This window comes from Symsagittifera roscoffensis, chromosome 6 (assembly GCF_963678635.1).
Source record: "Symsagittifera roscoffensis chromosome 6, txSymRosc1.1, whole genome shotgun sequence".
Lineage (NCBI taxonomy): Eukaryota > Metazoa > Xenacoelomorpha > Acoela > Convolutidae > Symsagittifera > Symsagittifera roscoffensis.
Window position 1 is genome coordinate 34,794,957 of NC_087067.1, and position 16,517 is coordinate 34,811,473.

The 16,517-nt window shown below is 36.5% G+C and overlaps 1 protein-coding gene across 1 annotated transcript in view; it reads right to left on the reverse strand.

The window, feature by feature from the left end:
* LOC134847818 (uncharacterized) overlaps positions 1-16,517 on the reverse strand; it is a 95,533-nt gene that overhangs the window by 48,487 nt on the left and 30,529 nt on the right. Inside the window, exon 13 of the mRNA XM_063865037.1 lies at positions 13,052-13,179. Coding sequence (XP_063721107.1) covers positions 13,052-13,179 — 128 coding nt within the window. The remainder of the gene's footprint in view (positions 1-13,051; positions 13,180-16,517) is intronic.

Here is a 16,517-nt window from a genome sequence, read left to right on the forward strand (position 1 = left end):
TAAATTCAAATCTCTCTGGTGCTGAAATTACAAGTAACTTCAGCACTTACAAATAAGTGGGTTGTTAGTTAGATGGATCGTGATTGGTTAATATTAAATACTTTACATTGGTAAAACATTTAATTTATCCAATCATAAAATATAGTTTAGATCAGGTTCCACAGGTGAGAACTGAAAATTTTCACAGAAAAATTAACTTATGTAAAAAAACTTCGGGAACTCCTTGAATCAGGCATTCATCAGAAAACAGAGCGTTACCTTAGAACGCCACAAGTTTTTCGGAGACAGAGAAAGCAAAGAACAACTCTGGGAAGCCAAAACGGAAATTGCCAAGCAAAATGACATCTTCAAAGGAGAAAACGAATGGATCAGGGATGTTTTCCGAGTTAACATGACTAAAGGCATTCAAAGAAAATTGTCGACAGATTTACTCTTTTACAATAAAAACACTAAACGTAGCCTTTGAAAAAAGATAACAAAGCATCTCAAGATGAGGGATTGCTTCAAACATGCACAATTTAATTGTAACTATTCCTCAAAGTTGTAGAAAAAGAGAGCCAACGTTAGCTGTAGATTTAGAAACGTGGGAAAAAATAATGAAGAGGAACTTGGCACTCTGTGCACTAAAAGACGCTCTCTGTAAAGCATGCAATTTTAACAGTCAATTTACCAGAAATTGTAAACCCGGAAAGAATAAAGTAAATATTGTGAACTTCTTAAAACCGATGTTTTGAATCTATGGGATCAGCCTGCCATAAATGGCCAATGTATCACGAACGCAACATACTTCCACATGTCACTATCGAAGTCTTCTAGGATAACTTTCTTTTTTTCACGAACTTTTAAGCATTTGAGTCATTTGTGATTTCAGTTCGTTAATTCCGGTGGATTGTTATGGAAAAATACCAGATCAATTTTGTTTTTTTTTTCAAAAAAAATTGGAAAACCAAGATTTCAAATAAAAGCTTCATGAACGGTCCCACTTTATCGGTTAACATCAACAAGCAAGATTTGAATTGTGCAAAACTTGAAAGATAAAATTAAAAAGTTAGATGATGTGGCGAATATAGTTTTATGTGTCCAACTTTAACCAAAAGTTTTCAAAACAACAGAGTTTTAAAAATAATGGCCACATGCGAAACGTACATGACTGGTAGACAACGTCGCATCTCAGTTGTCGAAAATCTGCAACGTTATGACTGTGTTTTTATGGATCTCAAAAACAGACATAATCAATTGAGTTTGGACAAATTTTTTAATTCTTTTTTTTACAAATTGAGAGTTGTTGGTGGAAAATTATTGAATGTATAACAATTATTAACACTTTTTTAAGGGTTACTAGACATGAATTTCAAAGAACGGTGGATTCAAGCATCGAAGAAGTTCTTTTCACTAACGTATACTTCGACGATATTTCAATTTCTTTTAAGAATGATTTTACGATTTTAACGAAATTAATCAGCTTTAGATAAACACAAAGACCCCGCAAAATGGCCTCAGTGAAAATTTTTGAAAGAAAAACTGAATGGCTATTGAGTTTTAAGAACTCAGAGTCTGCCGTTATCCCTTTGGAAGATGAAACCGCCTCAAATTAATCTATTACCATCCCTTGAAAAACTAAAAGAATTTCGTCACTTTTTTGGGTAAACTAATCAGTTCATGAAGTTTGCCCCTACCTCAACTTCTTTAGGAAGTCCATTGCGAGCCCTCCTAAACGTGGAATCGAAAAACATTTGTTCCAATGAATAAACAATTGACTTTGAAAAATTTAAAACCGACATTGTATGCCTGGCCCAAATTACACAATTCGACAAAAACTAAAACGCGAGAGTTGAAATCGATAATTCACACCGCGGATTTCCTGGGGAATGACTGGAGATTTTTTTCAAATGTGAGTAGATTTTTGAACCCTTTTGAAGCGAAAAAGTCAACTGAGTTCTAACTATCAGTTGAGCATACGCATACAAAAAGATTTCATACGGCTCAATTTTGGAGGTGATTACTAAATTCAAGGCTGTACTATCGGCACTGTACTGCAATCACAGGAAAAAACCCATCATAGTCGCTGAACAAAATGAGCACAAAGTTTTTTGATATTTAGTTTTATTGTTTATTATTTAGCCGGCTAAACATGGGTTTTACAGACTTGTTTCTGGAATTTCATACATTTTTCTTCATCAAACTATGACAAAAAAGTATAGATGCAGCAAATTCTATGAATCAATAAATTATTCCAACGAATAAGAAACCTGTCCTAATTCCGCGCAGCAATCTGATTGCTCAAATAAAAAAAAGTTTTTTTCACTTTTATTTCAATTTTTACCTTTTTTTATCTAATTTTTTTTTCAAATTTGAAAACATTTCCAATGAATTCTTCAGTTGTAAAAATTTCGAAAAAAAACTAGGAATTACCGCGAAACAACAAAATGCCAGACATCCTAATCGAAGAAGATAGCATCCTATGGTACGGCGGGTGTGCCTCCCATTATGTAACGTAACACATTGTGTATTGAATTGATGATAGAGGTCATAATGTTAGTCTGAGTGAGTTCATGTTATTATGTCAGGGCCGGTACTTGTCAACCGAGTCAATGTTTTATGATGAATGAAAATCACTCTCTCGTTATCTGATGAAAGATACAGATATCTCAACATTCTTTATTCTAACAATTCATTTTTATTGCAATTATTTTTGTAACTAAGTTTCTGTCGGTTGACATTCCACATGGCGCAGCCAGCAGTTTCGGTCGGCAAGGACTGAACTGATCTTATAGGGGTACCAGCGTTCTGGGCTAAATCAGCAACAGAACCATTATTCACATGAGAGTCGTGGATCGGACAATTTTTTCTAGCCGTAAACTTACGAGAACATTGCAACGCCAATATCTTACTGACCGATCCAGCTAAATTTTGGCGATCTACCTCCACGACCAGAAACAAAAGGAGAATCAGGAAATCAAACCGAAGAAGCTAGCCACATCGCAAAAGATCAAGCTGAAATCCGCAAAACAAACGAAATCAACGAGGTAAGAAGGAAAAAGGGACCAAAAAATGGCCCAAACGTATTCTTCCACAAAGCGAATCAAAGCGTCAAATCGCGGTTATTCTTTTTCTTGGGATCAGAAGGTAAGAATAGATTCTTACAAAGCCACGCTCACATAGACATTGCAACGTTTAGCTTCGGCAATTTCTATTTTTAAAAGAGACAAAAATTAAATCATCGATAGAATAAACCTCTAAAAACCCAACAGCTTGATCGAGAAAGTCTGGAAACATTTTTGCTGAGAGTCTCGGGCTAGGTCGCCTAACGCGGTGGGGCAATCGAAAATCAAAAAGAGGTTGTTCGTGACATTTTCATCGCTAAGATGAAGTTCAAAGACGTCCAACGCCATCTTTGCATCAGACCAGGTAATTCTCCAGAAGAAACGCTCAAATCAGCTCTTCTTCAAGAGAAAGGATATGTCACTACATCTACATTGCAAAACAGATGGCTCTATCAGGACGATCTAGTTCGAACACTTTGGTCAGAACCACCCAAATTCGTTTAAAATAAAACAAGAGCCAACCGTATCAGTTCAGCGAAAAAACAACATTCAGAGTAAACTAACCGAGCACAAAACTCAAGAAAAAAATCAACAACCGACTAAACAGTACTCAATAAAGAGATAGCAAACCATGCTATTTCTGCGGGAAGGAATTCTACGCTTATCATAAACTTTCATGTCCAGCAAAGAACGTTACATGCAAGAACTGCAACAAAAAGGGCCATTTTGCCAGTTTCTGCAATTCGAGGAACAATGTAGGAATGGTAGATGATGACTCTGAAATTACAGCCGAAGAGAAATGCGATTTCATCACCTCGCATAGTGAGCCGGAATACTCAATTCTGAACATATCACCATCGGTCGTAAAGACCAACCATTGGCAAAAACCTGAATATTCAGTCAAAAAACTGAAAGTCATCAAATCTGCTACGGGAAAAACCAGATGTATACAGATTACTTTGAGAGTCAACAAACATGTTTTAAGGCTTCCATAGACACAGGTAGCCCGGCATCTTTTATTAACAAGAAAACCACAGATATTCTGGTGAAATCGGGTGCTAACATCAAATTACTATCAACTTCGGAATTGCCCATCGATACCCACTATGTCGATTATAATAGAAGAATAATCAAGTTATTCGGTACTCTAATAGCAAACGTATCTTCACTTGGTTGGCAGATAAATTCAGAAAAATTTCTGGTTTCTGAAAATCGTACCAGATGCTTACAAAATTCATTGGGGGTTCAAGCCACCCAAAGAAGACCAACTCCTATCAATGAAATCTCATCTCCACCCATCGACTCAGTTAAATGGCGGAACTTTTTTATGGACAAATTCAAAGACATATTCACTAGACAGGGCAGATCGAAAAACCAACGAGTACATTCTGTGTTTAAGGACCCTTTAGTTCCTATCCAGATGAAATGTCGGAGAGTACCAATACATATCCATGACAAAGTGAGCATCGAAATCAGGAATTTATCACAGAAGGACACGTAAAGTTGAATAAATGCACCAGCGATCATTTTTTAGCACCTGTAGTTATAACAGCTAAGAAGGACGGCTCCATAAAACTAGCAAAGGACGCAAAACCAAAGAATGCTCAGATATTCAAAAACCAATACCCGATGCCCAACCTTCTGGAACAATTGGACGTTGACGCCCAAATCATCAATACAGATACCCCGGGGGAAAATTGCTTCACATCTCTCGATTTAAAATACGCTTTTAGCCAACTTTTACCTAGTGATCTAGGAAGCAGTCATTGCAATTTTATTATCGTTTGCGGAGAATCAACAGACACTTATCGTTCTAAAACAGGATTTTACGGTCTTACAGATATGCCTAAAAAAATCAAAAGGCAATGGACAATACTTTTCAAAATATCAAAGGAGTAAACTGTTTCTTAGTTGACATTTTAAATGTCTGAAAGGATCTGTTGAAAACCACAACAAGATTGTCGAAAACGTCTTTCTTAAATTTGACAAGGAAGGTTTTGCCCTGAAACTACAAAAGTGTGAACTCTCAGTAAATAGAATATTGTGGCTAGGTTTTGACATGCAAAAATGGGTATAAACCAAAATTTTGAGGGCTTAAACCTCCTCATACTCTAAAACAATTACGTTCCTTTATGGGAGTTCTTAATCACAAACAAAAATTCTTACCAAATCTTCACGTTCTGACCGAGTAGTTCAGATCTTTGTTAAAACTGAGCAATAAAAAACTATTTATTGGGGAACAGATTTGAGGTACTAACCGACCACAAAGCTATCATATCTGCCTTGCAGTCAAATAGAGGCAACAAATCCAATCAATCTCGTCTAACCAGATAGGCAGACAGACTATTAACTTTTGACTTTAAAGTCACACATATTGCCGGTACAAAGTTAGGTATAGTCGATTGTTTGTCACGCCACACTACTTTCGAAAACCCTACCCCCAACCGTGCAGTTTCGATGAACAGTTCGTCGTAAAACCTATCCAATTTTTTTTCCGATTGCACGACAGTCAAAAAGCACAACAAAGAGCGCCACGCTCGCCACGAGAGAGCTCAGTTGAATTATGCGCAGATTTGAACCAATCAGAATCAAGAAAACTATAAAAAGTACATCCTCTGCGAGAGGGCGCAGATAATTAAGGCACAATCAGCGACCATTCAGATCTCAGATGTCGTTTTCATTGCTCTGGTAAGACTCTCAACCATTCTATTACTTCCTGTAACAAAACCCAGTTCCCTCCTGTATCTATCTGAACAATATCAAAACCATCTGTGCCATTTTGTAAATATTATACGGTCATTAGTGGATCACCGAGTAGCAAAAATCTTTCATTTTCAGATATGTCGAATGTGGACGGCTGCATAATCGTCGACGACAGGAGATTGCGGTACCGAGTTGCCTTCAACGAGCAGTTCTATGGCGTTTGCACCGACCGCACCCAGGTCAAGAGGCGATGGTGGGCACTGCCCAGTAATTTTGGTGGCCGAGGATCCACAGAGATTTTGTCAACCTCTGCAAAAACTGTAGAGAATGTACAAAATTTGGTAAGAATTTAAAACCAATGAGTCCTTTTGAAATGTACAAGTCTCTGCCTCCCTTAAATGCCCCCAACGAGGAACTTCAGTTAGATTATGCGGGCCCACTTTCAGACGGTGCAGAGAACCAAGTGTATATCCTGCTAGCTATCGACCGTTTTTCCAAATATCCGTTTGCAATTCTTACTAAAACGAATGGAGCCAACAAAATCCTAAAATTTTTGAAAATTATATTTTTACTCATAGTATTCCTAAAGCGATCAGGACGGACCAATATTCTGGTTTTAAAAAATAAATTCAGAATTGCAAATTGAAAGGCATTAATCACATTTTTTGCTCGGTCGGAGATCAACGTGGATGTGGTCTGGTAGAGCGCACCAATCAGACGATTAAAAAAAATTGGCTACTTCACAGTTGGAAGATAACCCACCGGATGTTCATACGGTTCTTAAGATGATTATCGAAGATATCCGGATAGCGAAGAATTCAGTTAATGGACTATCTCTGTACGAATTACACTTTGGTAGGAAACCAAATTCTGAGTGGTCGTTAGCGACCGATAATCTGAAATCTGAAATTCTTTTAGACAAACAGATTTTAGAAAGAGATCCTTTGACAGCCGATGAGAGAAGAGAGCTATGTGACAGCAGGCCTCGCGTCAAGGTAGTTAAGAAGGGCCAACAAAGCAGGGATGTTTCACTCAAAATCAGGATGGAAACCACCCAGATTGCAAATACACCCTACTACAAATCTCTGGAACAGCTCGCGAAATCGGCGAATGAGTGGATGATCTGGAAAAAGAAACTGTCACATGAAGAAGGTTGCCGAGCTCTCCGTACCTTAACAGAGAGAGACCAGCTCTTAGCGGCCTCCCTCAGAAATAACTTAACAACTGGGACCCTGAGATTCAGACAAGACGCCATAAAGTCGCCAACAACTAGTACCAAATGTAAACTAGAGTCATTGCTTTTATCTAGTCCGAACTCAGTTGAAGTATTCAGGAAGGTGGCAAATCGTAAATCAGGGAAACAATTATTTAAACGCTATGGTAATAAAATTATCAAAGCTACTCCTTCTACTTATATTATGGCAGCGGGGAAAGTAATTAGGAAAAGTGATATTTCGTTAAGACTTAGAAACCCACAAGTTTCAGGTCGTCAGGGACCCAGCAAACCACTTTTGGGGAAAAGACTGAAGAGACAGAGAAAAATCTCTTCCTCGTCATCGTCAGACGAACGTCTGGTCCCGAAAGCACAAACGCAACAGAAACAATTGGCAGCAGCAACTAGACTGGCAGTACCGACGGGTCGTCAACAAGGAAAAGTCCGGAAATCGCTCCCAGTGTGATTAGATCCAGCACCCGAATTCGAACCTCCAAACCCGCAATTCCGGTTGTGGACTTAACAAAATCGTCCTCCAGCTCTGGAGGTGTCTTCAATCCTCCGGTGGCGACATCATCGCCGGTCGCTCAATCTTCATACCCGAAAGGCATTCTTATTTCAGTCAAACTCGATAAAAAAGACCAGGAGGGTAACGACAAAACCAAGCGCGGAAATAGTATCGGACGCAGCCGGCTTACAGCCAATTTCATCAGAAGACGACCAGGTAACAGAGTCTAACGTCACACCTCAGTCCTGCCCCTTGACGGTAGTTTAAAAAAAACCCAGAAATCAGCCCTACCAAGACTTCTACCTCACGGCTGAAGATAACTCCTGATGCTACAGCAGATCAAGACGGGATCGAGTCTTCCCCTCGAGAACCTCAGTTCGCAGTAAAATACAGACACTATTTTATGGCAGTCCCATACGTCATGCGTTCAAAGGAGTTTCGGAAGCATCAACGCCAGGCTTTTCGGGTGGGCTGACGGTTCCGGTGTCGCCTGCAGAGTTAAATTTGTCGCTATCACCAAGAAAAGAATGAAAGTCTTTAAAAAGAATAAAAGGCAGCTTCAAAAAAGAAGACCCAGCTAAAACAAACTTTAAACTCATACATAAATTCAATTTGTTTCATTAGAATTTCTGTTGATCAGATGTTTTTTGAAGGGGGGAAGTGTGGTACGGCGGGTGTGCCTCCCATTATGCAACGTAATGCATTGTGTTTTGAATTGATGGTAGAATTCATAATGTTAGTCTGAGTGAGTTGATGTTATTATGTCAAGGCCGGTACTTGTCAACCGATTCAATGTTTTATGATGAGTGAAAATCACTCTCTCATTATCTGTTGAAAGCTACAGATATCTCAACATTCTTTAATATTACAATTCAACTTTTATTACAATTAATTTGTAACTAAGAGGCTGTCGGTTGACATTCCACCCATCCAGAAGCCCATTACGAGTCCAAACTGTGCACTGGATAGGAGCACAATTTTGTGTCTGTATGTTCCTGGATTCCAGAGACAAGTCTTTAAACATGTGAAAATTTTGTCGGATTGATCAAAGGAAAGTGAAGAACCAAAGAAGAACAAAGGGAGCATCCTTGTTGCGGAATCCGCTTACACAGCTTAAAATGCACAGTTTGGCCTCGTAATGCGGGTGGTCAAGTCTTTAGAACAAAAAACGTCTAAGCTTAGCATTTACTTGAAATAAACTAACAAAGATCTGCATGCTTTTGAAAGGCTATTATACATTGAAAACAACTCTTCCCACATTATATTCTCCGAACAACAGCTTCCAAAATGCTCGACGAGACCCATCCATATTTATGTGAGTGTGATGGCGAGATATCAATTTAAAAAATGTTCTCGGGAACTGCTCTGTTTGCTTTATTTTTATAATTCTCAAAAAAGCCACCATATACCGGAATTAAATTTTGCAGACGAAGAAATCGACCCAGACTTTGCAGGTCCATCGGATTATAACTGGGTTCATTCAAACAAAATCTTTCAGGCAAGTAAATTTTTCGAAATTTCATTTGGCTAAAACTACATCATGGATGGACATCTTCAGAAATCGTTATTAGTTTTCTAGAGTACGCCCGGTTATCATCCTTCCAGTACCGCTGCAGAATACAGACAGACCGCAAACCCTCATTCTACAACACCTCTGACACTTTTCGACTACACAGAACCACATAACGATCCAAAACGGAAAAGTCAATCAGGATGCAGAGGGACGTGAAGTCTAAGAAAGTAGGCATGACTCAGTGACAAAAAAATCCAGCTTACGAAACCGCGGCTTCATCAGAACGTAATTTTATTGGTTATTCGACAAGACCACGTCGGCATGAAGGTTCTTCAAAATTTGACTATTATCAGTTGTTTGTAAATATTCTAAGTGAAACCTGGGACTCGTTTTGGATTCGTTTGTTTTTCATGGCCATGGATTCCACTGCATTTGATAAACGTCTACTTATAGACTCTTTCAATTTAGCTCCAGCATTGCGATCACTTCACCTTAGCCGGTTGCTCAATCTTCATGCCCGAAAGGCATTCTTATCTCGGTCAAACTCCATAAAAAAGACCAGGAGGGTAACGACACAACCAAGCGCGGAAGTAGTATCGGACGCAGTCGGATTACAGCCGATTTCATCAGAAGACGACCAGGTAACAGAATCTAACGTCACACCTCAGTCCTGCCCCTTGACGGTAGTTAAAAAAACCCCAGAAATCAGCCCTACCAAGACTTCTACCTCACGGCTGAAGATAACTCCTGATGCTACAGCAGATCAAGACGGGAACGAGTCTTCCTCCTCGAGAACCTCAGTTCGCAGTAAAAGACAGACACTATTTTATGGCAGTCCCATACGTCATGCGTTCAAAGGAGTTTCGGAAGCATCAACGCCAGGCTTTTCGGGCGGGCTGACGGTTCCGGTGTCGCCTGCAGAGTTAAATTTGTCGCTATCACCAAGAAAAAGAATGAAAGTCTTTAAAAAGAATAAAAAGCAGCTTCAAAAAAGAAGACCCAGCTAAAACAAACTTTAAACGCATACATAAATTCAATTTGTTTCATTAGAATTTCTGTTGATCAGATGTTTTTTGAAGGGGGAAGTGTGGTACGGCGGGTGTGCCTCCCATTATGCAACGTAATGCATTGTGTTTTGAATTGATGGTAGAATTCATAATGTTAGTCTGAGTGAGTTGATGTTATTATGTCAAGGCCGGTACTTGTCAACCGATTCAATGTTTTATGATGAGTGAAAATCACTCTCTCATTATCTGTTGAAAGCTACAGATATCTCAACATTCTTTAATATTACAATTCAACTTTTATTACAATTAATTTGTAACTAAGAGGCTGTCGGTTGACATTCCACCCATCCAGAAGCCCATTACGAGTCCAAACTGTGCACTGGATAGGAGCACAATTTTGTGTCTGTATGTTCCTGGATTCCAGAGACAAGTCTTTAAACATGTGAAAATTTTGTCGGATTGATCAAAGGAAAGTGAAGAACCAAAGAAGAACAAAGGGAGCATCCTTGTTGCGGAATCCGCTTACACAGCTTAAAATGCACAGTTTGGCCTCGTAATGCGGGTGGTCAAGTCTTTAGAACAAAAAACGTCTAAGCTTAGCATTTACTTGAATTAAACTAACAAAGATCTTCATGCTTTTGAAAGGCTATTATACATTGAAAACAACTCTTCCCACATTATATTCTCCGAACAACAGCTTCCAAAATGCTCGACGAGACCCATCCATATTTATGTGAGTGTGATGGCGAGATATCAATTTAAAAAATGTTCTCGGGAACTGCTCTGTTTGCTTTATTTTTATAATTCTCAAAAAAGCCACCATATACCGGAATTAAATTTTGCAGACGAAGAAATCGACCCAGACTTTGCAGGTCCTTCGGATTATAACTGGGTTCATTCAAACAAAATCTTTCAGGCAAGTAAATTTTTCGAAATTTCATTTGGCTAAAACTACATCATGGATGGACATCTTCAGAAATCGTTATTAGTTTTCTAGAGTACGCCCGGTTATCATCCTTCCAGTACCGCTGCAGAATACAGACAGACCGCAAACCCTCATTCTACAACACCTCCGACACTTTTCGACTACACAGAACCACATAACGATCCAAAACGGAAAAGTCAATCAGGATGCAGAGGGACGTGAAGTCTAAGAAAGTAGGCATGACTCAGTGACAAAAAAATCCAGCTTACGAAACCGCGGCTTCATCAGAACGTAATTTTATTGGTTATTCGACAAGACCACGTCGGCATGAAGGTTCTTCAAAATTTGACTATTATCAGTTGTTTGTAAATATTCTAAGTGAAACCTGGGACTCGTTTTGGATTCGTTTGTTTTTCATGGCCATGGATTCCACTGCATTTGATAAACGTCTACTTATAGACTCTTTCAATTTAGCTCCAGCATTGCGATCACTTCACCTTAGTCGGTGCTATTAAGGCTTAATCGAACCTTTTGTACCCTCATATTATTCCGGCTAGCGCAATTTGTTACTTTTAGCTATTTTCATATCATCATAATGTTCATTTATCCGTCGGATATGTTGAAAACTTCCCAACCTAAGTTTTTAAAGTCAATTTTCTTGTTGATTTTCATTGTTTAGGTTGTGAGTAGTTACTCTACTAAAATTTACTCCTCGAACCTTTTGCCAGAGTGAGAAAAAGAAAATTATGGTACCACCTAATTTTTCCCTAGTAGAAAAAGTATTGTGATTGATTTATTGTAATTAGTTAATTTTACTTTGATTGGCCATGGCTGACGTTCACTTATAGTTTGCGAACTTCATCGGAGCGAGCTAACAGTGTTATTGCGTTTTGCTTGAAATAACACACAGTTTCATTGATTTCTATTCTTTACTTATATTTATTTTATTTTACATACCCGGGTTGACCTCCTTAGAAAAAAAATGCCTATCATACAATTCCATACAAAAAAGAGATTATCATACAATTCCATGCATGGGTTCTATGGAAAAAATGTGTATCATAGAACTTCCATTTATGAAAATTGTATGATAAGCATTTTTTTCATTGATTTTTTTTCAGGAAAACCTTTAAAAAGATTTTTTTTGTAAGTTTAAAGGAGCTTGATTCTTCGTTTTCTGATTAAGTTAGATCAAAATGGCCCATTTTGTTTCATTTTTTTTGACAAAAATGTCTATCATACGATTTCCATTCTATGAAAATAGTATGATAAGTATTTTTTCGATAAAAAAAACTTTATCCGCGACTTTATTTCGATAAACAAAACTTTATCGAAATTGTTTTGAAAATTTGTCCCAAAAATTTTTTGGTTTTTTTTGAACCGCAAATTGAAATTTCTACGCAAACAAACATTTTCCGAAAAAAAAAATTTTTCATGCAAAATTTAATTTTTTGTGTGCTTAACGTAGTCCTGGATACGATAATATTGGCTTTTTTTTTCTTTTCACTTCAAATTTTTTTTTCAAAAACGCCGAAAAATCCTATTTATTTTGAATGGCGTGTTTATGTATGCCCTGATCAATGTTTAATACTTTGAAAATTGAAAAATTTTGTCTAAAATTAAAAGTTTGTTACTTTTGTTACATCATTTGTGAAACACAGCTCGAAGACAAATCAGGTCGTCTTCTATGCATTGTAAAAGCAAGACGGTCCAACCTTTGGTGCTTTGAGTATCCAAGGTCTTTGTCACTTGGGTTCGGTTGCAAATTTTTTGATTTAAGGCAAAAACACCAATTTAAGGCAAAAAAATCATACAATTCCATTTAATAGAAAAAAAATGGCTTTCATACAATTCCATTGTATGGAAAAAATGCTTATCTTGTGATTTTCATACGATTTTTTTATTCTATGGAATCGAATGGAATCGTATGATAATCATTTTTTCCATAGTATGGAATTGTATGATAAGCATTTTTTGTCAACCCGGGTAAGCAATTGTCAATAGGCTAGTTCATTCGGTTAAATATTCGTGAGAGTGACATCCACGCCCCCTCAATCTTCAAGCTCCTCTTAACATCACCTGTTAAGTTGTGATTTAGTGTGAAAAAGACAAAGCAGACTTTTTTATCACTGTCTCACCTGTATGTCACTGAGTTCTCGACTGTGACGACTAGTCCATCTTCTTCTGAGCAGTGTTCGAATCGGAAATTGATCGAGGCCTCGTTACGATCCAAATTGAGCGTCCCCGGATCAGATAAATAATTTTGCTGAAATCAACATAATGCATAATTTAAAGTTGTCCTGTTATCCCATTGCTCTTCAGACTTTTTTATTCCAAACTTCAAAGAAAATAACTGAAAATTTGTGATCGCGTGGTTTGCGTTTTTCCAGATAAACTTCGACATTTTTAACAAACTTTGCCGAAGTTTTTCTAAACCTCTAAACCGCCCGAAATGCATGAAAGCTGAAAATTAAAAGAAAATTTTATGCTCTGAGCAAACTTTTTTTTAATAATTTTTTTTACTTTGATCATTTTTTGTCCATTTAGGGGTTTGGAAATTAAAGTAGTCAATTCGTTTAAACTGTCAAAGTGTCAATATGGGATGATTGTTGCGCTCAATTATTCCGAACTAATATAATCGCAGCGTATCGCAGCGCCAAAATCATCCGTCTCAGGAACCATTACAAATTAAATGGACCCACACTAGTTTATATCAATAATGGTAACAAGAACGAAACTTTCATCGAGTTTTTCTTAAACCATATTTTTGTCCGTCTTGCAGTTTCCTAAATTTTGCATTGCCATTGAATTTTGTAGTCAATGATGATTGTTTTTGGTGTAGCTATCTTTTCCAGAAGAATTTCATCTTTTAAACAAACTTTTTACAGGTCTCCTTTCCTCAACCCAAACAGATGAAAATTCTTTGAGCTCAATTATAAAGGGTTGCTTATTATAAATGAAGAATAATATACTTAATACAAAAGCAATGTTTCTAATATAAAAAAGTTATTAAAAATAGCCAACAGACAGTTGGAAAAGAATCAATGAACGCAAGAAAACAGGAAAAAAAAATTTTGGGAGAACTGCAACTCTCGAATTTCAAAAGTACAAAAAATGGCTTCCAGGCTTTTTCAGCTTCCGAACATTTTATGGTTGACAATTTTTTGATAAAATTAACTCGATTTGAGAAAGCAGGATCAAAAAGTAAACGTTTTTACTCCACTGGGAAATCTAAAATTTAAAATCCACTTTTGAAAGTAGAAGTCGGTCCCGTTTTTTGCAACCTAATCCAGCTTCAGAAGGAATCTGCAACCCAGGAGGTATTTTTGAGTACAAATACAGGAGACAAAAAAGAGTTGTGTGAAATTGGAAATGCTATTTTTTCGAGGAAAAATTAAAAACATTGTGAATTAAGAATCTTAATAACTTATTTAAAAACTTGACAAAAAATTAAAAAAGGAAAAGAGGGAGGCGAGTGATGGCCGAGCAAACCGAAGAGGAAGAAAAAAGAAATTTGTTCGCGTGTTAAAGCTAAAGCTTTGACTTTTCGCTTTAATGCGAAAAACTACTTAGTTAAGCTGAGATTTGGAACCGCATTCACTTTGTGCGACTTCTGCACTGTCTTGGGCGATTTCTGACAGCACATAGGAACAAATTCTGCATTTCTGCTTTTTATAACGAAAATTATTTCTTTTTTTCCAATTTAAGAAAATTAAAATAGAAAGTGTAGAAAACGTTTTTTTAACAAGTATTGAGTTTAAGCAACGTAAAAAAAACCAATCGAAAACTTATCATACAGAAAACATCTAGTTGAAACAGACATGGAGGCAACATATTCTAATTTTTTTTTCTATTTCTACAAAACAACAAGTCTTGGCCACAAATTTTTCACTAACTTGAAATAGAAACAAATCGATTGGGCCAACGTCAATATATTATCTGTTTAGCTGGAACCCGGCTAAAACACTAAGTTAACACCAATATCTTCCAATTTTGAGTGAACGAATCTCTCTATAGTTGCGCTAGAACTAACTAGGGTCTAGAACTGGTATCTATGTCAACACCGAAACAAATTAATGGATACTAAAGCAAAAAGAATACAAAAACAAAACTTGTCAATGAACATAAGGAACCAAGTAACTCAAAAAAGTGTAGAAACCTGTATAAACATTACAAAAACTATTGACATAAATTAAAGCTAGTCCCAACATCTAGAACGAAAAGTTCATTTAAAGTTTCAATGAAATGGAAGGTAGAAGGAAAAGTTTCAACTCACTAAATCAAATCAAATAATAAACATCCAAACTAATATGGGAAATAATGTTATTCGTCAGCAGCAATTATTGTTTTTGAGAAAAAAAAAACGATCTAAATTTTTGTTTGAAAATGTGAAAAATTTGTATCCATTTTGTGGAGAAAAACAGCGCTGAACTTTTAAACTTTCGTCAAGTTTCTTGTTATGAAAATTTTAAATATCTTGGAGTTCTTCTCCAAGTCAAATTGAGTTTTTACCAGCATAATTATTGAGTAAAAAAAAATAAATTTTGCAGTTCCATCGCGCGTTTTAAATTGAGAAAGTGTTCAACAGGACAGCAATTAAAATTTACTAGAAAAAAAACAAGTTATATGCAACTGATCATCCAATATGAAGCTTTAGCTTAGGCAAACTCCGACAAAATCAATTTGTTGGAACTTGAAATGAAAACTAAAACACTCATTAGAATAGTTCTTTATAAGCGCATTATGTTTTCAATTACATGTACAATGCATTAAAAAAATCTTTACCGTAAGCGAGTTTTGTGCACGATGCTTTAAAAAAAGGCGGAGAAGCTATTCAAAAAGACACATAGCTTGATTGATCAAGAGTTAAAAACGATATATGCAAGGAAAAAGCCAAATCGATATATATGCTTTAAATGAAAGTCAAGCCAACAGACCTGTGTCTGTTTTTGATAGTGGCTTCTTTAATTCAATTGAACAGTTTCAATCCTAAGTTTTTTGAAAACTACATTCTTTGAAATACGATTTCAGTGAGCATGCCTTCATTTTTTTGAGAAATGAAAATAAAAAATTGTTTTCTGTTGGTTTCTAGTTTGCGGGTAGAAAAGATTACACAAGAAAACAAAAAAAAACTTATATAAAGAGTTGAAAGGAGGGAATAAAGAGGTGTTTGTATAGCAAATAATTACTAGTAGAACGATCTATTGGATATAAAAATGTAACTATTTTTATGTTCTCAGATTAATGAGACACGTTGTAGCTTAATGGTGTTCTCCCATACTGTTTCAATAAATAACTCTGTTGCTAGATATCGTTTGGAAACATTTTATTTTGTTTATTAATATTGTAAAATTAATTGAATTTTTGATTCAATTATAATATTTTTTTTTAAAATAATTGAAAACTGTATGCAAATTTTTAAAATTTTCCCAAAAATTTTTGATCTGCAGCTGTGTTTTTGGTCGTCAATTTTCAACTACAGCTTCAAAGTTATCTGCTCCTTTGATTTTTCAGTATTTAATAAAATTTGAAGCAGATATGAAACAGAGTCGATGATGTTCTCGTACATTTATTTATGAACCAAAATTGAGGAAATCGAAGTTT